General features: G+C 38.9%; 1 protein-coding gene across 4 annotated transcripts in view; it reads left to right on the top strand.

Annotated features, from left to right (window-relative positions):
- Nucleotides 1-21,134, top strand: part of CEMIP2 (cell migration inducing hyaluronidase 2) — an 80,344-nt gene that overhangs the window by 7,911 nt on the left and 51,299 nt on the right. For 3 of the 4 annotated variants that reach the window (XM_052644500.1, XM_052644499.1, XM_052644497.1), the window contains exons 2-4: nucleotides 10,506-10,848; nucleotides 16,813-16,953; nucleotides 17,520-18,081. In XM_052644500.1, coding sequence (XP_052500460.1) covers nucleotides 10,518-10,848; nucleotides 16,813-16,953; nucleotides 17,520-18,081 — 1,034 coding nt within the window. In that variant the 5' untranslated portion in view covers nucleotides 10,506-10,517. Of the gene's footprint in view, nucleotides 1-898; nucleotides 1,016-10,505; nucleotides 10,849-16,812; nucleotides 16,954-17,519; nucleotides 18,082-21,134 lie in introns of those variants that run through there. The other variant, XM_052644498.1, reaches the window with a different exon arrangement.

Here is a 21,134-nt window from a genome sequence, read left to right as displayed (position 1 = left end):
CCTCTTTTAGACACACCAGACTAGTGTCTTTGCCTCAGTGTGTATTGTTATTACTTGTTTACCTGTGTCAGCCCCGACCCCCTCCTCCAACACTAAACCTTGAGCTCCTTCGCCCCCACCCCCTGACCTCCAACACTAGGCTGTGAGCTCCTTCACTCCCCCCACCTCCAACACGAGAGTATGAGCTCCTTTAAGGTAGAGATCATGTATATTTTTTTGTATTACTGGATCCTAATCTTCACAAAATCTTTGTCTCATAAGTGATGCCCAAGCCCGTACACATTTCCTGTTTGATAAGGCTTTTCTTTTAGATATACTGTGTTAAAAATAGACTATGTTGTATAGGTAAAAAAATTCCACATTTGGATTATGGTCCTAGCCCTATCGTTACTAGGAAATTTGCTTTGTTGCTGAATTGAGTAGCCTGGATCACTTCAGTTTGGTCATCGCGTTATTCATCTGGAATATTTCTTCGTTTGAAAGGCGTGTCAAAACATACTTGGTACGTGTTTCCTACTGTCTTTGCATTTTGATGTCTGTGTATCACTGGATTGTAAACTTTTGGTACAGTTATGCTTATTTATCAAACACATCTCTGTTGTCTTTTCTTTTTTCCCACCTTTCAACATTCTGCCACCACGACTTCCTTGCATTTTTCTTCTGGAAGAGCATCTTAAAGCTTCGTCCCTGCAGCCCACAGGCAGCTCTGCCCTTTGCTGTGATCTTAATTAAATCGGCCTCCCTCAGGTCAGGCTTAGGCTTTGGTTCTTTCTTTCAAAGGCCAGCTGCAAGGCTGATGACATGCCTGCGCCTGCCATTGTGTGCCTCTGCATGGCCATCCTTCACTGTCAGCAGGTTGGGAGTCTCTCCACAAGAGTGAAGGGGGATGGTCTAAAGACTTGAGAGGGAGGAGAAGACAAGAGAACAGCTTTTCAGGAGGAAGAATTAAGGAGAAAGAGGAATCTGGGAAATAATAAGCAGAAGAAAGGAAACAGAAGTGAGGAGCGGAGGACTGGTAGGTAAAATGACCCTCTCATTGTCTTCAATTTTCCAAGTTGAAAAACAGTCATCCTCTAGTTTTATCCTTTAGGTTTTTTTTTTTACTTCCAACCAGAGGCCTATGTACTTCGTTTTTTTTCTTTTAATTTTATTTTTGATTGGGTGAGGAATGTTCGGTGTCCTCAGTTGTCACCCTTTCTTCCCCCTTGGTATGTAAATCTGTAGTTTTTGCTCCCTTTGCTTCTCTTTTGTTTCCCGGGTAACGTTCTCCAGCCTTTTCACTCTATCAGCCATCTTGGCTTTAGGGTCAAGCCTTGCTTTTCATGGATAGACTAACAGATTTGAAAAAAGACAGGATTAATGAGTATATTTGGTGGCAGACAAATCAGACATCTGCCTCCTATGTTTTGCATAAATGAGAGGAGTGAAATAATGAATTAAACTATTTCTTAAAGGGCCACTCAACTTAGCTTTAGAGTGGGAAAGTGTTCACTGGGTTTACTTGGGCATTAGATAGTATAAATACTCTTTGTTTTGAGAGATTCATATTTTAACAAGAGATTCCAATAGAATTTGCCAAGGATATAGACATGAAATTGTAACTAATGAGCTAATCTGAAATCCTTAAGTACAGGCCCCATAAGCATGTATTGTTTTCTTGTTTTCCATGTAAGCAAACTCTTGGTATTTGTAGTTAATTTTTCCTTGCCAGGGATTTACTGTTTCCTGACTACAGTTTTCTAACAAAGAGAGTATAGCTTAAATGAAAAGTAAATTTCTAAACAGGGAAAAAAAATGTCTTCTAACTTTAAATAATAATTGTTCCGATGCAAATGCTTGTGGCAAAACATTTTTTAAAGTAAATTTAGTCTTTTTAGGGCTATACATTTGAAATATTCCATATGATTTCTCTGTATTGTAGTTTAATAGAGTTAATGTATTAAATAGAGAGTTATTTCCCTTGGAGGGGAGAGATGTGAGCAATATAGGATGCCAAACTAGAAGGCAAGTGTCTATGGATATTTACATAGTAGGTTAACTTTTGAGAATATCACTCATCATATGTGTCTAAATTGACCAAGTGGAGAAAGAATGAGATTAAAGAGTCTCAGTCCCTTACCCTCTCACTTCGCAGGAAGCTGTTTACCATTAAGGTTTAGCGCATTCCCCTTCTACTTCTGAGCATTGATCTGGGTAATTAGCAAAATGAACAGGAACCAGTGCAGGTGAATTAACTGTGCACAGTGTCTTATTTCTTGGGACTGTGACTCATCCTGATTTTGAGAGTTGAAGGAAAGACAGAAGGGTAATGACAAGTGCTGGGCAGTGAGGGAGAATGTGAATGTGACAGAGTGAAGGCACTTGTTTAGGCATCTCAGAGTATTCAGTTCTTTTAGATTCTGTTCGCATAAAACCAAGCAGATCTCTGAATGAAAGTGAACTCCCACCTTCTGTCTATTTTGTCTCAAATAGTTGTAGGAATAGACCTAGCATTTATGCTGAATTCCTTCACAGTGTTTGTTGTAGAAAAGTGTATTTATCTTGTGTGCTCTGATAATAGACTATGAAATAAAGTATATTCCGCTAAACTCTGTATAAGAGAATTCCCCCTTCTGAAACTCCTTGCTTTATTCTTTGCATTTGAAAATCATTATATGAGAATATTGATAACACTTAAAAATTTGACAGTTTGTGAAATTAAAGATCCTAAAAGTCAGCTTTGCTAAGTTTGTTTCTTCCTGAATAGTTTTTATATGATTGAGGTATTGAGCTCATTGTTTATCAGTGACATAACCTGAATCTAAAGCAAAACTAGATGAAACATCCTACTTCTCCCACACAAAGCCCAAACCTGAAAATCACCTTGATATTATTCTTTTTTGTCCTTTCCCTATAAATAGGAGATTGGAAGTTAGAACTATTAATTGAAAGCTCAAAGCCATCAGAAGATAGTTAAGACTTTTATTAGGTCATGGTTTGTTGTTCTATAGTCACTCAGTCATGTCCAACTCTCTGCGACCCCATGGACTGCAGGACGCCAGGCCTCCCTGTCCCTCACCATCTCCGGGAGCTTGCCCAAGTTCATGTCCATTGCATCGGTGATGCTATCCAGCCATCTCATCCTCTGTCGCCCTCTTCTTTTCCAGCATCAGGGTCATTCCCCGTCATTACTAGTAATTATAAACAAAATTATCATTTGTTTTCATGATAATTTATGAACACCTCTCTTTCCTGGTGTGTTTACTTTTACTTTTTTCTGTGACTGAGGATACCAGTCAATCTGTTACAAAGATGTACTAAGATATTAATAAAAGGAAAAGTTTACTTAACCAGGTTTTGGCTGGTTGTACTGAAACGGCTGGAAAGTTAGACTCACTTGTAAAACTGACCTTTAGCTTGAATACTGTTTCAAGAGTTATGTCCTTGCTCCAAGAAAGATATGCTTGAGGAGATCATGCCAGCTTCTCAACTGTTCCTACAAGCCTGAATTTTCCATTCAAAACTAAGCTTTCATATCAAGTGTAGGCAGGATTTAGGAGAGCTTAAATCAGTCAAAAGTACTGCATTTTCATTAGGAGTTGAGTATGTTGGGGCTAAGGGCTTCCCAAGTGGTGCTAGTGATTAAGAACACACCTGCCAATGCAGGAGACTTAAGAGACTCATGTTTGATCCCTGGGTGGGGAAGATCACTTGGAGGAGGGCGTGGAAACCCACTGCAGCATTCTTGTCTGGAGAATCCAATGGAAAGAAGAGCCTGGTGGGCTATAGTTCATAAGGTTGCCCAGAGTCAGACACGACTGAAGCGACTTAGCACATATGCACATGTGATGGGGCCAATATGTATGGCGTAGCAGTGGGCTTTGGGACTCCCTCAGCATTGGGTTGGAGGGGCTGGATGATTCTGCTGACTATGGGGCAACTGTACTCAACCACTGAGTGATGAGCACTTGCGGTAGGCAATTGGTCTTCTGTGTTAACAGCTCAGCAGTAGAAAGAAAATGAAAACTCAACCTTTTTAAAGAAGGAATTTTCAATTAATTGCTGCTATCTCTGTATTGAGAAGACTTTTCCTCTGATAAAAGCTTACTTGCTGTCAGCATAACAATATAAAATGAAATGGAACATTTCCTTTTTCCTAAGTACCTACTGCATTTTATAGTGTGTGGTTAAAAGTTACAAAATATTGTGAAAGGTTGAGCTTGTCTAGATAGTTGGCTGCTCTTTATCTTTAGAATTCCTGTTTGCATTTGTCAATAATACCTTTTTGTCACCCACTGGGTTGCATATTAGGGTTACATTTTATAAAAATTAATGCGCTGACTTTTTTGCTTGAAATGTTCTCAGCTTTCTCCAAATTAGGGCAACTAATACAGAGACTAAGACAGATTTCCTAGAGCCTCAAGGATGTTGAAAAAGGAGTCAATGGGAAATTCCAATCTGTGTGTGTGTGTGTGTGTGTATGTGTGTATGTATGGGAGAGAGAGAGAGAGAGAGAGAGAGAGAGAGAGAGAGGAAAACTTATAAGTTCTAAGTTCAGTAAGCACTTAACTGAGTTCCTATTGTGTGTAAATTCCCATGAGAATGCCAAGAAGAGTAAGATGTACCTGCTCTTAAGAGGCTTCTGGTCAACTGCAGGAGAGGGATATGTACTTACATCAATTGAAACATAAGATAGAAAGCAAGGTGATTCAATAAGAGTTTTAAACAGAGTACAGGGAAGAACAAGCAGGGAGCTTATTGTGGATTTTCTTAACATCATGCACCTTTTTAATAAATCATATAAACCCAAAACTATGATCTCCTGGACAGGGAGGCCTGGCGTGCTGCGATTCATGGGGTCGCAAAGAGTTGGACACGACTGAGTGACTGAACTGAACTGAACTGAACTGAATGTTATTGAAATTTCAAAATAAATTAATTACTTTCTGAGATTATTTTAATTTATAACTAAATAAATTAATTGAATCCAATTAATTGAATGCTCTTGCCAACTGCATAAGCCCCTCCCACAGTTTCTGTTTGAGGGTATACTCTTTTTGTACAAGAAAAGAATTTTATTTTAAATAACAGCAAATTTTTAAGATTTTGTGTGTGTGTGTGTGTGTGAGGGCAGCTGAGAATTTGACAGAAGTACTAGGTTTTAAAATGCTTCCCTTATTTCTCAGCACTTACAGATCTTTAGGTTGATATGCTTTTTCATATTTTTAATAATTTCTTTCATTATCTACTTTAAATTTTGCCTAAATCCCCTGTGCAGATTTTTAATTGTGTGATTTTATTTTTAATTAATTATTACCAAGCTTTTGGGGCTACTAAATTTTTTAATCATCCAGGAAATAAATACTCACAAGCTAATTCTTCCAAGGAACATCTAAATACCAAAAATTATGCTTCAGAACCTTTTTAAAGTGTATTTCCAAATTTGATATGAATGACTTGGATTATTGCTCATGATGGATTTTCTGCATTTAGAGGTTTAGCACAGTTTGTAATAACTCTTAAAATCTTGGTGTGTTCCTTCTGTAAGCTGTGTGCTTTCCGCTAGAAATACAGTCCTTTAAAAAATGACAGGTGATATAAACAAATGAACAGTGTATTATGTAGAAACTTCAGTCTGTAGTAAAAATTTTAAAATTACACCTCATGCTCACCTAGAATAAAGCTTGAAAGACTGGGGGAAACTCTTCATCCTCTTTCCTCTATTAGGTCTCTTTGTTTTGGGGACCCTATACTCAAACTAATGCAACCAAAGATAACAGCCTTTTGGATTGAATGGCCTGGGTACCTCTCACAGTATTTTACAATATTTCCTTGGTCAATTTCACTCATCCTTCAAGCAAGGGATTTAAAAATTGGATTTAAGACTCTATGTATAATATTGTTTAAAATTTTATACTGTTTCACTTGTACAAATACTCAAAATAAATACTTGGGATAATTTTTAAAAGTAAATAAATAAAATTGAATTTAGGAGTTGCATTTCTTGGGGATGCTATATATCTTTTGTCTTTTCACCCATAGTTCCTACCACAATTCTCTAATGACAGCAAGAGCTCGCAATTGTTTATTGAATGAGTGAAATGTAATTTTTTCCCATGAATTATTGAAATCTATAAAAAGCAATTAATATTTTTAAAGTAATTAATTTATAATACCAATCCTAAACTCGTAAATGTAAAGTGAAATCCTATAGCAATGTATTTGTCTTATATATTCTAAAATCATAATAGAGAGGGTAATCTGCATATAATATGATTATTTTCTTGTAAATTTACTCTTAAATATAGTTGCAATAATTTATTATTTAGGAAAATAATTATTGTATTTATTACTATGTATTTTCATGTTTTTCAGTAAAATAGAGCTAATGGGCTCAGAATATATAGAAAAAATATATATATTGTTTTGGGGAAGATTTATGGGGAAAACACATCATGATTATTTCTGATTTATTGATCGTGTCAGTTTGTGATTAACACCATGTGAAATTTCCTGTTAGGATACCATTTTGTGAATGTGAAGACAACATTTTTTCAAGTGGGATGGTGATTTCATTGAGCCTCTCACTGCCTTTTTTGTTGTTGTTATGGGTACATCTGGAGACATTATCTTCCACAAAAGGGGCCTCCAGCCTGTTAAGTAATAACAGCCTTTCTCACCCTGAAACAATGAAGTTTCAGATGATTGCAGCTTCAAATAAAAGATTCCCACTCCCTTTCAGAGGAGATTATAGTCTGATTCCCCTCTCACCCTGGTGAGCCTGGCACTCAAGAATATCTAGTTTAGTCCTTTCTTTGTTAATGGATGATCATAAAGGGGTCTTTGTCATACTTTCTCATTTGTTCCAGCAGGATGTATCCATTATTTTGTTCTGCTGCTTGGCACAGGCAGCAGTTTCTTCAATAGCACCTTGAATCATGTTGTTTTCCCTTTGTTATGGAGCTTAAGCTTCATCTAAATAATTACTTTTGTCCAGAAATCAAACTCCACAAACCAAGTGCTTTTGACAGACACACTGACTCTCAGAATGTTCTTTGCCCCATGTAAAATCAGCATCAATTCCTGATTAGATTCCCCTTCTGTCCCCATTAATTTCCAGGTCGTTTGGGTCTGGGAACACTTATTTGTGGCTTCTTTAATTGGTCACATTTTGTGTTTAGTGGATTTGCTGTAGTTTAGAGCAGTTTAGAGGTACCCTTTTTTGTTGTTTTGGCAGGGGATGAGGGGGATTAATTGTGAGAGTATTGAATGAAGTCAGGTGGCTCTGAGATGCTACAGTTGTTAAGGAGGGGAAGTAGTGAACATCATGTTTCTTATTTATCCACAGCTGTTGCAGTAAGAACATTAAATGACAATGCTTCTTTCCCTTTTTTCCCCTCCCTCCCTTCTTCCATTCTTTCTCTTTTTCTCCCTCCTAGCCCCCTTCTCTTTCATTTGACAAAATTGGAGTCAGTTTCATTTAAAACTTATTATTTTATTCAAAAACTAAATGCTTAATATAAAGAATATAGAAAATAAGAAGGACTGCCTTTTTGTGTTTGTGTCAGTTTCTCTTAGATTAGAAAGAATCATATATAGTCTGGTAAACTTCTGCCTGAAGAAGTTCTGAGAATACTAAAGTGCCCTTTCAGACTCAGCACAGTTCTGGTTATACCCTTGCAGAATTGATTCTTTGAAATTACTGTCTCTCAAGTGTTTTGGAAGACACCTTAGTGTAACTGTTAGTCAACATTCTTGGGTTCAAGTCCTGGTTCTCTGTAAACTAGCTAATTAACTTTTCTAGTCCTCAATTTTCTGGTGTGTAAAATGGGGATAATGGCACCTATTCATAGATTTGTTGTATTAAATGTGTTAGATGAGTTAACACATCTAAGGTGTTTAGAACAGGACCAGGTAGTAAGTGCTCTAGCAATGTTCAGTTCAGTTCAGTTCAGTTGCTCAGTCATGTCTGACTCTGCGACCCCATGAAACACAGCACGCCAGGCCTCCCTGTCCATCACCAACTCCTGGAGTTCACTATTTTTTAAAACCATCTTAAACATGATATTTGAATGCCTGCTATTTTTTAAAACAAAATGTCAGTATTTAAAAAGATAGTATAGATGTTCTCATTAAATGACTTCACAGTCTATTAAGTGATAGCAAGGTTAAAAATAAGTTATATTACCAATAACAACAAGGGTGTGATCACTCACCTAAAGCCAGACATCCTGCAGTGTGAAGTCAAGTGGGCCTTAGGAAGCATCACTACAAACAAAACTATTGGAGGTGATAGAATTCCAGCAGAGCTACTTAAGATCCTTAAAAATGATGCTGTTAAAGTGCTGCACTCAGTTGGCCAGCAAATTTGGAAAACTCAGCAGTGGCTACAGGACTGGAAAAGGTCAGTTTTTATCCCATTCTCAAAGAAAGACAATGCCAAAGAATGCTTAAACTACCGCCCAGTTGCACTCATCTCACACAAAATAATGCTCAAAATTCTCCAAGCCAGGCTTCAACAGTACGTGAATTGTGAACTTCCACATGTCCAAGCCGGATTTAGAAAAGGCAGGGGAACCAGAGATCAAATTGCTAACATCCACCCACTGGATCATAGAAAAAGCAAGAGAATTCCAGAAAAACATCTGCTTCATTGATGACGCTAAAGCCTTTGACTGTGTGGATCACAACAAACTATGGAAAATTCTTGAAGAGGTGGGCATACCAGACCACATTACCTGCCTCCTGAGAAATGTGTATGCAGGTCAAGAAGCAATAGTTAGAATGGAACATGGAACAACAACTGGTTCCAAATTGGGAAAGGAATATGTCAAGGCTGTATATTGTCACCCTGCTTATTTAACTTCTATGCAGAGTACATTATGCTAAATGCCAGGCTAGATGAAGCACAAGCTGGAATCAAGATTGCTGGGAGAAATATCAATAACCTCAGATATGCAGATGACACCACCCTTATGGCAGAAAGTGAAGAGGAACTAAAGAGCTTCTTGATAAAGGTAAAAGTGGAAAGTGAAAAAGCTGACTTAAAACTCAACATTCAGGAAGATCATGGCATCCAGTCCTGTCACTTCATGGCATCCAGTCCCATCACTTATGGCAAATAGTTGGGGAAAAAATGGAAACAGTGACAGACTATTTTCTTGGGCTCCAAAATCACTGCAGATGGTGACTACAGCCATGACATTAAAAGGCACTTGCTCTTTGGAAGAAAAGTTATGACCAACCTAGATAGCATATTAAAAAGCAGAGACATTACTTTGCCAACAAATGTCCGTCTGGTCAAAGCTTTGGTTTTTCCAGTGGTCATGTATGGATGTGAGGGTTGGACTATAAAGAAAGCTGAGCACCGAAGAATTGATGCTTTTGAACTGTGATGTTGGAGAAGACTCTTGAGAGTCCTTGGACTGCAAGGAGATCCAACCAGTCCTTCCTAAAGGAAATCAGTCCTGAATATTTACTGAAAGGACTGATGCTGAGGCTGAAACTCCATTACTTTGGCCACCTGATGAGAAGAACTGACTCATGTGAAAAGACCCTGATGTTGGGAAAGATTGAAGGCAGGAGGAGAAGGGGATGACAGAAGTTGAGTTGTTGGATGGCATCACCGACTCAATGGACACGAGTTTGAGCAAGCTCCAGGAGTTGGTGATGGACAGGGAGGCCTGGTGTGCTGCAGTCCATGGGGTTGCAAAGAGTTGGACACCACTGAGTGACTGAACTGAACTGAACTGAAACATGTATGCTTGCCTGTTGGAACTTGTTAGGACCACCTTGTGGCCCTCATATGACAGATAGACTTTAACTTCAATTTGAAGAGCTTTACAGTAATTATACTCAAGGGTGAAAACCTGATTCAGTGTCACCAAGGTACATTATAAAAATATTAACTCCAGGGCCCTCTTTCCACCCACTGAGCCAGAATCAGTAGGGTGGAGAGCCTAGGAATATACCTCTTTAACAAGCTTCCCTTGTGAATCTTATGCACAGTTGAGAAAAACTGCCCCAGAACAGTGGTTCTTAACCAAGATGCCCATTAGAAAATCTGTGTCATTTAAAAGATATGGTTGCTTGCCTCCTGACAATATTTGGGGTGTGGCATTGGGCATTAACATTATCAGGTGATTATAGTGTGTAGGGTGGAGAAGCAGTGGCATTAGAAGCAGATCACTGAAGGTGATTGTTGACATAGTTTAATATATCAGGATGTAAGCTGACTTGATATTTTCAAAAAAGCCATTACAGTGGTGACTGGTGAGAAGGAGGGAAATGTTTTTGCTTCATGGGTACAGAGTTTCTGTTTGGGATGATGAAAATGCCCTGGAAATGGATGATTGTGATGGTTGTACAACATTGTGAATGTGCTTAATGTCACTGGATTATACATTTATAATGGTTAAAATGTTAAGTTTCATGTTATATATATTTTACCACTCTAAAAAAAAGGCATTACAGTTCTCACATTTCTGAGCCTTAATTTTTGTTTGTTTGTTTGTTTCTTTTCACAGTGACAGTGTATCATGCATGCCACTAATTCCAGGGGACACTCCCCTGCTTTCCTGCAACCTCAGAATGGAAACAGCCATCGTTCATCTGGCTATGTTCCAGGGAAGGTTGTCCCACTGCGTCCCCCTCCTCCTCCAAAGAGCCAAGCTTCAGCCAAATTTACCTCCATACGACAGGAAGCCCAGGCCAGCTTTGCTTTTTCATCTGAGGAACAGCAAGTCCAGAGAGAGCGCCGAAAGCAGAAGAGGCACAAAAATACTTTCATTTGCTTTGCTATTACTAGTTTTTCATTTTTTGTTGCACTTGCAGTCATTTTAGGAATATCCTCAAAATATGCTCCAGATGGTGAGTGCATATAGGAGAAGAAAGAAGGGAAGGAAATAGAATAAATTCTGAAATATCTTTTGTTATCTTAACTTGGCTCTAGCTAACATATATAATTGGATAATAGGAGCTATAACTTCTTATGAATGAGAGCAATTGTTAAAGGAATCCATTGAAAATGATAAAAGATTGCTCTTCTTTTCCATTTTGCCACTTTGCCCCAGGGCTCAAGACCTTCTTGGAACATTTCTTTTCAAAATAGTAATTTTAAGAGTCTTTACTGAAATCTTGTGGCGGCACAATTTCATCTTTTGTAATAGGGATGATTTTCAGATTGCCACAAGTTTTTAGTAATAAGAATTACTAAATGCAGTGATAAAATACATTTAATTGGGGAAAAAAAGTGAAAGCGATAGGATTTGTGTTCTGCCATTTGAAACCAATTGAGGGGACAGTTCCAAAAGAGAAGCTCCCAGTATTTTTGAGGAATAATGTGTATCCTTAAAGGAAAGTATCCATTAGTAGGTATAAGTTCTGATACACTTGTCTTCATAGTTAAACTTCATTTAAGAAGATTTTAATTTCTTAAATGGCTTTTGCTTTTTGAGTTGGTAACATAGCAGTACTTTGAATGATATTGTCAGTCAGCCTCAATATAGTATTGCTAAAATGTGTGTGTGCTTAGTCATGCCTGACTCTTTACAACCCTATGGACTGTAGCCCACCAGGCTTCTCTGTCCATGCGATTTCCCAGGCAAGAATAACTGGAGTGGGTTGACATTTCCTCCTTCAGGGGATCTTCCCAGCCCACGGATCGAACCTACAGCTCCAGCGTCTCCTTCATTGGCAGACAAATTATTTGCCTCTAAGCCACCTGGGAAACCCCAGTACCAATGAAGACTGGCCTTATAATACACCCCATCCATCTCTAAAAATCAAAGGGCTCAAAGCTGTGGAGAAAGCAGACTAGGACACCAGGATTAGCACCATATTGGTCTGCATTTTTTTATCGTCTGCAACAGATTTTTGTTGAATTCAGTTCAGTTCAGTCTCTCAGTCGTGTCCAACTCTTTGCAAACCTGCAAATCACAGCCTCCCTGTCCATCACCAACTCCCGGAGTTCACTCAGACTCGCGTCCATAGAGTCAGTGATGCCATCCAGCCATCTCATCCTCTGTCGTCCCCTTCTCCTCCTGCCCCCAATCTCTCCCAGCATCAGTCTTTTCCAGTGAGTCAACTCTTCGCATGAGGTGGCCAAAGTACTGGAGTTTCAGCTTTAGCATCATTTTTTCCAATGAACACCCAGAACTGATCTCCTTTAGAATGGACTGGTTGGATCTCCTTGCAGTCCAAGGGACTCTCAAGAGTCTTCTCCAACACCAAAGTTCAAAAGCGTCAATTCTTTGGCATTCAGCTTTCTTCACAGTCCAACTCTCACATCCATACATGACCACAGGAAAAACCATACATAGCCTTGACTAGATGGACCTTTGTTGGCAAATGTCTCTGCTTTTGAATATGCTATCTAGGTTGGTCATAACTTTTCTTCCAAGGAGTAAGCGTCTTTTAATTTCATGGCTGCAGTCACCATCTGCAGTGATTTTGGAGCCCAAAAAACTAAAGTCTGACACTGTTTGCACTGTTTCCTCATCTATTTCCCATGGAGTGATGGGACCAGATGCCATGATCTTCGTTTCCTGAATGTTGAGCTTTAAGCCAACTTTTTCACTCTGCTCTTTCACTTTCATCAAGAGGCTTTTTAGTTCCTCTTCACTTTCTGCCATAAGGGTGGTGTTATCTGCATATCTCAGGTTATTGATATTTCTCCCAGCAATCTTGATTCCAGTTTGTGCTTCTTCCAGCCCAGCGTTTCTCATGATGTACTCTGCATATAAAGTTAAATACGCAGGGTAACAATATATAGCCTTGACGTACTCCTTTTCCTATTTGGAACCAGTCTGTTGTTCCATGTCCAGTTCTAACTGTTGCTTCCTGACCTGCATATAGGTTTCTCAGGAGGCAGGTCAAGTGGTCTGGTATTCCCATCTCTTTCAGAAGTTTCCACAGTTGATTGTGATCCACACAGTCAAAGGCTTTGGCATAGTCAATGAAGCAGAAATAGATGTTTTTCTGCAACTCTCTTGCTTTTTCCATGATCCAGCAGATGTTGGCAATTTGATCTCTGGTTCCTCTGCCTTTTCTAAAACCAGCTTGAATATCTGGAAGTTCACGGTTCACATATTGCTGAAGCCTGGCTTGGAGAATTTTGAGCATTACTTTACTAGCGTGTGAGATGAGTGCAATTGTGTGGTAGTTTGAGCATTCTTTGGCATTGCCTTTCTTTGGGATTGGAATGAAAACTGACCTTTTGCAATCCTGTGGCCACTGCTGAGTTTTCCAAATGTGCTGGCATATTGAGTGCAGCACTTTCACAGCATCATCTTTCAGGATTTGAAACAGCTCCACTGGAATTCCATCACCTCCACTAGCTTTGTTCGTAGTGATGCTTTCTAAGGCCCACTTGACTTTACTTTCCAGGATGTCTGGGTCTAGGTGAATTAGTGCCTTCTTAAATGGATGTAACATTTGAGAAGTATTTTACTGGTTATAGTCTTCCCTGGAATGAATCAGATGGTAACGAATCTGCTTGCTATGCAGGAGACCTCGGTTTGATCCCTGGGTTGAGAAGATCCCCTGGAGAAGTGAATGGCTACCCACTCCAGTATTCTTGCCTGGAGAATTCCATGGACAGGATCTTGGCGGGATACAGTCCATGGGGTTGCAAAGAGTTGAACATGACTGAGTCACTAACACACTTTCACTTATGGGTTATAAGACTTAGAAACATTAGTCTATTTGGTTTTCATGGATGATTTAGGGGTCTTAGAGACTTTAAGGTTTAGGGGGAGATAATTTCAATTCTTGTAAAGAAGTAGACCTGAAGTAAGAGAGATGTTCTTTGACTTTTTTTTTTTAATGTATATGTGTTTGTTTGTTTTTTTTGAAGTGTAGTTGCTGTATAATGTGTTAGTTTCTGCTGTACAGCAAAGTGAATCAGCCATATGTATACATGTATTCCCCTCTTCCTTGGGTTTCCTTCCCATTTAGGTCACCATAGAGCATTAAGTAGAGTTCCTTTTGCTATACAGTTGGTTCTCATTAGTTATCTATTTTATACATAGTAATGTATGTATGTCAATCCCAATCTCCCAGTCCATCCCACCCTACCTTCCTCCCTTGGTATGTCTCTATTTCTGCTTTGCAAACAAGTTCCTCTATGCCATTTTTTCTAGATTCTAGGTTTTGTGTTAATATAAAATGTTTGTTTTTATCTTTCTGACTTATACTTCATTCAGTATGACAGAGTGATGTGGAGGTGTCTCTCAACATCTTTGTTGGCCAAGCCAGTGGGCCACATGAAGAACTTGCAACATTGCTTTTCATTGCACATACCATTGACTTTCTTTCCTCTTTTCTCCAGAGAAATAACCAAGTTCACTGCTGTTGATTATTCTTTCCAAGCAATATACAGTAAATGGATGCTAGATTATGGAAAATCAGAGCTAAAATCTGTGGTTTTAATTGACATTTTCATATTCCAGCTAAGACAGTGAATTGGTGATGTGGTTATTTTGGCAGTATAAGGGCAGAATATCAGTGGAAAGATCTGGCGCTGAAATATTTCAGAATCAGCCCTACTGTGGTTACTGCTGTTACATAACTTTAATAATGAATCCCACTATTCAATAAGTGGGTAGCCAAGAAGGTGGGGCTGGCTAAGCTATTTTTTGATGCTTTCTGCAGACTACATGTTTTCTCATTAAATGTACTTTACTGGAAAAAAACAGATTGGAATTTTGGGTGATAAAATTTTTTAGTGAATATAATATAAATATTTAAATATTTATAAACAAGAGGAATTATATAAGTATTATAGTAGGCTTTAGATCTTTTGAGATTAGTTTCCTTCTGGATTTTCTTCTCTAACTGGGTCCATTGCTTGTTTCATGGGACCTACATTTGCTTGTGATATGATGGAGAATTCCAGTTAAATGTTTTATGGGTAGAGAGGGAGGAACAAGAAAAGCTCAAGAAATACTCAATATTAAGTCAGAATGAATTCAAGACGGTTCTTGTTTCTTTGAAAAGTTTGACTATTCTTAGTATATTAGTGATGATCATTGATTTATCAGAGTTAAATTTCAGTGATTATAAAGCTGCTAGGACAAAAATTAATTCCATGAAGTAATTGCCAAGGTCTTACCTAGTAGGACTAATTTTAATGGTAGTGGTTACTATCACCTCAAAGAGAAAGCATAAACCAACATGAATACTTAGAAATAGATGTTTGCATTAGTGGTGTGCAAGTTCAAAACAAGGAATCACAGTTTACTTCCTATAAAAAACTATGTCTTTGTGATGTACGCAGTATCTCTACTTTTTCTCACATTATCCTGTAGTATATACCTTCCACCTTCATACAAGTGTATCCTGTCCTTTCTAATCTTTGCTTAGCTTAAATGTAGGTGACATCTGGCTATTCTAAATGAGCAACCAAATGGACTTGGACCATAAGGGATATTTGCATCGCTAGCGTTCATATCTCCCCTTCCTGCTCCTCTTATTTAAATTCTGTCCACTCTTTGGGGGTCTAGGTCTGCTCCATTGAAGCTGTCTCAGTTACTCTAGTGCCACCTCTCCTTTCTCTGAGCTTTTTTGCATCTAAAGAAACTACCATATTTTTCAGTATTATTTCGTACAAAACTAGATTATATACTTTAAGGGCTGTGAGCTCATTCTAAATTTTATATATTATGAACTTCATGAATTTTACACTATCTAGTCCAGAGTGGACAAATTGGTCCTCCATAACTACTTGATCATTAATTGGTCAAAATTGATGTGATAATGGAGAGAGTAGCATGGAAACATATACACTAACATATGTAAAGTAGCCAGTGGGGATTTGTTGTATGATTCAGGAAACTCAAACCAGGGCTCTGTGACAATCTAGAGGAGTGGGATAGGGTGAGAGGTGGGAGGCAGGTTCCAGAGGAAGAGGACATATGTATATCTGTGGCTGATCCATGTTGCTGTATGGGAGAAATCAACACAATATTATAATTATCCCAACATTAAAGATAAATTTTAAAAAATTGGTGTGATTTTTTTTTTCTCTCTCTTCCAAATTATAGCAGAAATGAAAGGTCTCATGCATTAAATAGCTTTGGCAATGCAAAATACTTTTTGTATTTTCATCATCATCTATTCAAGAGGCAAATTCTAGCAAAGGAACACTGCAAGGAAAGTAAACCTCATTTCTTAAAGGGGAACTTTCATATCACTCAACTTGCCGAGTAGTCTTGGGTTTGGCTTCTCTAATCTGTAGTTTCCTCATCTCTGAAAATGAGAAGTCATGTTTTTGGCCATTTGCCTCTTGCAGTTTTGTTGGGGAAATGTACATGTCTGAAGATACCTCGATTTATCAGCAGCTGCCTTTGTGATGAAGGAAGTGCCATTATCACCTGCTTTATGATTCACCAAGCATAGGAAGGAACCTGGGAAGACCTAATATACATATTGTTTAGCAATTTTCCTGTTTTTTTTTTTTCTTTTATTTTTTGATCTATCAGTATGTTGTGAACTTATTTTCTTTTCTAAACACAATTCAGAGTTTTGCCTCTTACTGTTGATTTGTTTCCAGGGTAGATAGTTCAGGGGAACTCTGTTTTTACTGGACTCTGACCCAAACTAGGTGGTAGCAACTTGCTTTTGTGGTGAAACCTTTTTTATGTTTTGAGGAAGTAAAGGATGTGACATAGCTCTGCTTGGTGGGATGGGATAGGAATTCCATCGTTATGGAAAGAAAATATGTCAGCCCATTACTTGCAAGTTGCAATAAACAACAGTAGTACTTGAATTTGGCTGAAGGTATTTTTGTGTCTTGTTGGTTTAATGGGGTATTGATGTTGCTTTGTTTTATAGAGAATTGCCCAGATCAAAACCCCCGTCTCAGGAACTGGGATCCAGGACAAGATTCTGCAAAACAAGTTGTTATCAAAGAAGGAGATATGTTTCGTCTGACCTCAGATGCCACAGTGAATTCTATAGTTATTCAGGATGGAGGTAACGGTCCCTGTCTATGGGAACAGCAACATTTGATGTTCTTTATGTAGAAAACTATTGTTGGCATTTGGAATGTGGTGTCACTCTTAACTGGAGACAGGAAAGATTCCTAAGTTAGAACCGTAGAATTCAACAGCTAGAAGGGCCTTAGAAATCACTCAAGTCAAGACCGTTGATTTATACAGAAAGAAAGAGCTCCAGAAGGTCATCTCTCATAGCTAAATCTTTGTTACAACTATGGAGAGTGATGCGAGAATTAAGGTAGGATAATATAGGTAAAAATGAGATTCAGATTTGTAGAGTCTTAGATATTTTTCTATAAATGATTTACCTTTAAAGTGAATGGATTGAAATTCTTACAGATGGGCATGTTTAGCGTGTTGAGATACGAATTCTCCATTTCTTTGTTTTGAAAACAGATTCCATTTTCTAAGCAGACTTTTAGTAAATTCTTTCTCCCAACTTAACTGCGGAAGTGCTTTTTTCCCCTCTTAAGATGAAAGCTATTTCTGTGTATCTTAGAAAGATATTTCAGAAACTGGCTTACTTAGTGTTATTCCCTGCAGGACTGCTTGTATTTGGGGATGATAAAGATGGATCCAGAAATATTACTTTGAGGACTCGTTACATCCTGATCAAGGATGGTGGGGCGCTTCATATTGGAGCAGAAAAATGCCGCTATAAATCCAAAGCGACAATTGCCTTGTATGGCAAGTCAGATGAAGGTGAAAGTATGCCAACATTTGGCAAAAAATTTATTGGCGTGGAAGCCGGCGGGACACTGGAATTACATGGGACACAGAAGGCATCATGGACGTTGTTGGTGAGAACTCTGAATTCTTCAGGCTTGACCTTTGGCTCCTATGCCTTTGAAAAGGACTTTTCCAGGGGCCTCAATGTGAGGGTCATTGATCAAGACACAGCCAAAATTTTGGAAATTGAGAGATTTGATACCCATGAATTCCAAAATGAAAGTAGGCGACTTCAGAAATTCCTGAGAGACCAGGATCCAGGACGGATTGTTGCCATAGCTGTTGGAGATTCAGCTGTTAAAAGCCTCTTACAAGGAACCATACAAATGATCCAGGACCGGCTGGGAAGTAAGCTGATCCAAGGGCTGGGCTACAGGTGGGCATGCATATTTTTTTTTTTTTTTTTAGCATGAAGATATATTTTACAACTTTTAATTTTTTTTTTTTTTTTTGACTGTGCTGGGTCTTCCTTGTTGCAAGGGCTTTCTCTAGTTGTGGCGAGCTGAGGCTGCTCTCTAGCTGTGGTGCTTGGGTTTTGCATTGTGGTGGCTTGTTGCGGAGCACGGACTCGAGGGCCCTCAGGCTCAGTAGTTGCCGCTTGAGGGCCCAGTTGCCCCTCAGCTGGTGGGATCCTCCTGGACCAGGAATCAAACCCATGTTCTCCTCATTGGCAGGTGGACTCCCAACCACTGGACTACCAGGGAAGCCCCAAACATATCTTTTTTTACTTTCCTTCCCGCTGCATATTAGAATCTGTGTGTGAGAGGAGAGTGTGATGGAGAAAGTCAGGTGTCAGAATGGCCACTACAATTTGGAAGTCTGGTTGCCTCTTGCTTTGAATTGGAGTTGAAAGGTTAGGGCCTCATTCTGAGCTAAGGTGTAAAAATTGTCTTAAAAGCATGAGGAGGGGTGGAACATGAACAGGTTTCTTTTTCTTTTCTTTCTCTCTCTTTTTTTCTTTTGTTTTTTGAATCCTTTAATTTGAATCTTGTCTGATTGGCACTGTCCTATGAGACCCTGGCACAAGCTGGAGGGCTAGGAAGTTCATCCAAATAGTAGTATTCATTCCTACAATTTATTCTTGTGTTCTTGTGCCATATTCTGATTAATCATGATTTCCTGATGCAGTTCTGGGGAAGTAGCTGGCTCAACATTTACAAAGAAAACAGAAGTTTTCTGCTTACTTTTCACAATAAAGTCAGGGGATATCTGCAGTGAAGTTAGAGAACTTCAAAACTGGCATGTTGAAATGATCTAGTTTCTCTTTTTTTCCTTTGGTGGTTGATTTATCTAGTTATTATTTTTTCCCTTGGTCAGTGTTGGAATGGAATGTTATCTATAGAAGTTGTAGAGAAAGTTAAGAAGACAAAAATTAGTGAAGAAAAAGGGTCTGTAGTGGTTTTAAAGCTTTTTACTCACACAAGGAATATTTGTTGTTCAGTCGCTAAGTCATGTCCCACTCTGTGATCCCATGAAATGCTGCATGCAGGCTTCCCTGTCCTTCACCATCTCCCAGAGTTTGTTCAAACTCATGTCCAGTGAGTGAGTGATGTCATCCAACCATCTCATCCTCTATCGCCCCCTTCTTTTCTTGCCCCCAGTCTTTCCCAGCAACAGTCTTTCCTAATGAGTCGACTCTTTGCATCAGCTGGCCAAAGTACTGGAGCTTCTCTTCATGCTCATGTGCAGGTGTTTCTACAATTGATAGACCTAGGAGTGAAGGCATGGTCTGCTCAGACAGCCACTCTATTTCATTATCCAGTAGTACCAGAGATAATAACTTTTGTTTCTTTATGTCATTATTGTTCTGGATTTGTGTGATCATTAGCTCTGAATGTTTTGTTTAACTTTTGGGGTAATCTTCTCCCTATTGTTTTCAAATTCCTTTTAAAATATTGAGGCTGATTTGACGGAGAAATTAGAATTGTGATCCTTTGCCAATTTTCCTTTGCTTTGCCATTATCTCCAGGGTACATAAACATGCCCCTTTGAAGATAATGTTCTGGCATGTTGAAATTTTCCTCAAGTGGAGGAGGGAAGTAGGAGTGTTTTGGAGATAGTGTCAGTAGAATAGAACATTGTTTTGCAGTTGCTGAGGCAGTTCTGGTAAATAAAGGAAGCCTCTGATAGTCTTTCTCTCCTTCCCTCATATAGGAGATAATAAATTGAAGCATTCTTCATTTGATTCTTTCTGCTGTATCAAAGAATATAAATAGAGCTATAAAGCACAGTCAGCCAAAGAGTAGCTAATCCATGCAGGGGCGGGTGTGGGATTTGTAAGGATGTAGGCATGCATTGGTTAACTTTCATCTGTGAATATCCAGCCATCTGTCTAGCATAGATTATATTTGGCATTTTTTCCCTCTACAATAGGAAGCTGAGATTTTTCTTTTCATGTTTTAAACCAGGAGTCTTAAGGCTAATTTTCTGATGTTTTGTCTTTGTTCTTTCTTTCTTTTTTTTTGAATTGACTTTGATCATAAGCTTGAGCAAAGTTCCTAGAATGTTTATCACAGTATCACAATAATAAAATGGTGTTTTTCAAGTGTATTGCTTTCAACAAGTAGATATAAAGCATATAAAATTAAAAACCTGTCGAACAGTGATTCTATAGCTTTAATAATAGTAAACTAATAACCCAGTGGTCTCAGCTTTGTTTGCACACCTGAGATCTTAAAAAACCCCATGCCCAGGGCCCACTGTACATCATTTACATCCGGATCTCTGAAGCGTAGCACATCCTCCCCACTCCCCACTGGCAGTGTGTGCAGTCAAAGATGACACTGCTCTAACCTCTGACCTGTGACTCAGGTTCTCAGTGTGGTTCCCAGCCCAGCAGCATCAGCATCACCTGGGAACTTGTCAGTAATTCTATGACCCCATGTCAAACAGTCAGAAGGTGGGGCCCAGCAGTCTGGTTTAACAAGCCTTACATTTAATTCTGATACCAAAGAAGTTTGAGAACCGCTGGTCTAACTTGGTGGTTCTCCAGTGTGGCTGCACAGTCAGAGCATCTGGGAAACTTTAAAACAGACTAATGCTAGGCCCCACCTGTAGAGATGTTGGTTGCATTGGTGTGGGCTGGGTCTAAGCTTGGATATGTTTCTAAAGCTCCCGTATGATTCTATTATCTAGTTAGATTTGAGAACATTGCAGAGATAAGAGTGGAAAAGAGACCAGGCAATAATCATTTAGAAAGAAATGGGGGCTTTCCTGGTGGCTCAGATGGTAAAGAATTTGCTTGCAATGCAGGAGACCTGGGTTCAGTCCCTGGGTCGGGAAGATCCCCTGGAGAAGGGAGTTGCAATCCATTCCAGTATTCTTGCCTGGAGAATTCCATGGCCAGAGGAGCCTGGTGGGCTACAGTCCTTGGGGTCGCAGAGAATCAGACACAACTGAGTGACTAACACACACTGTCCTCTAATGCAA

The sequence above is a fragment of the Budorcas taxicolor genome, chromosome 8 (assembly GCF_023091745.1).
Source record: "Budorcas taxicolor isolate Tak-1 chromosome 8, Takin1.1, whole genome shotgun sequence".
Taxonomy (NCBI): Eukaryota; Metazoa; Chordata; class Mammalia; order Artiodactyla; family Bovidae; genus Budorcas; species Budorcas taxicolor.
This window is presented reverse-complemented; position numbering and strand designations above follow the sequence as displayed.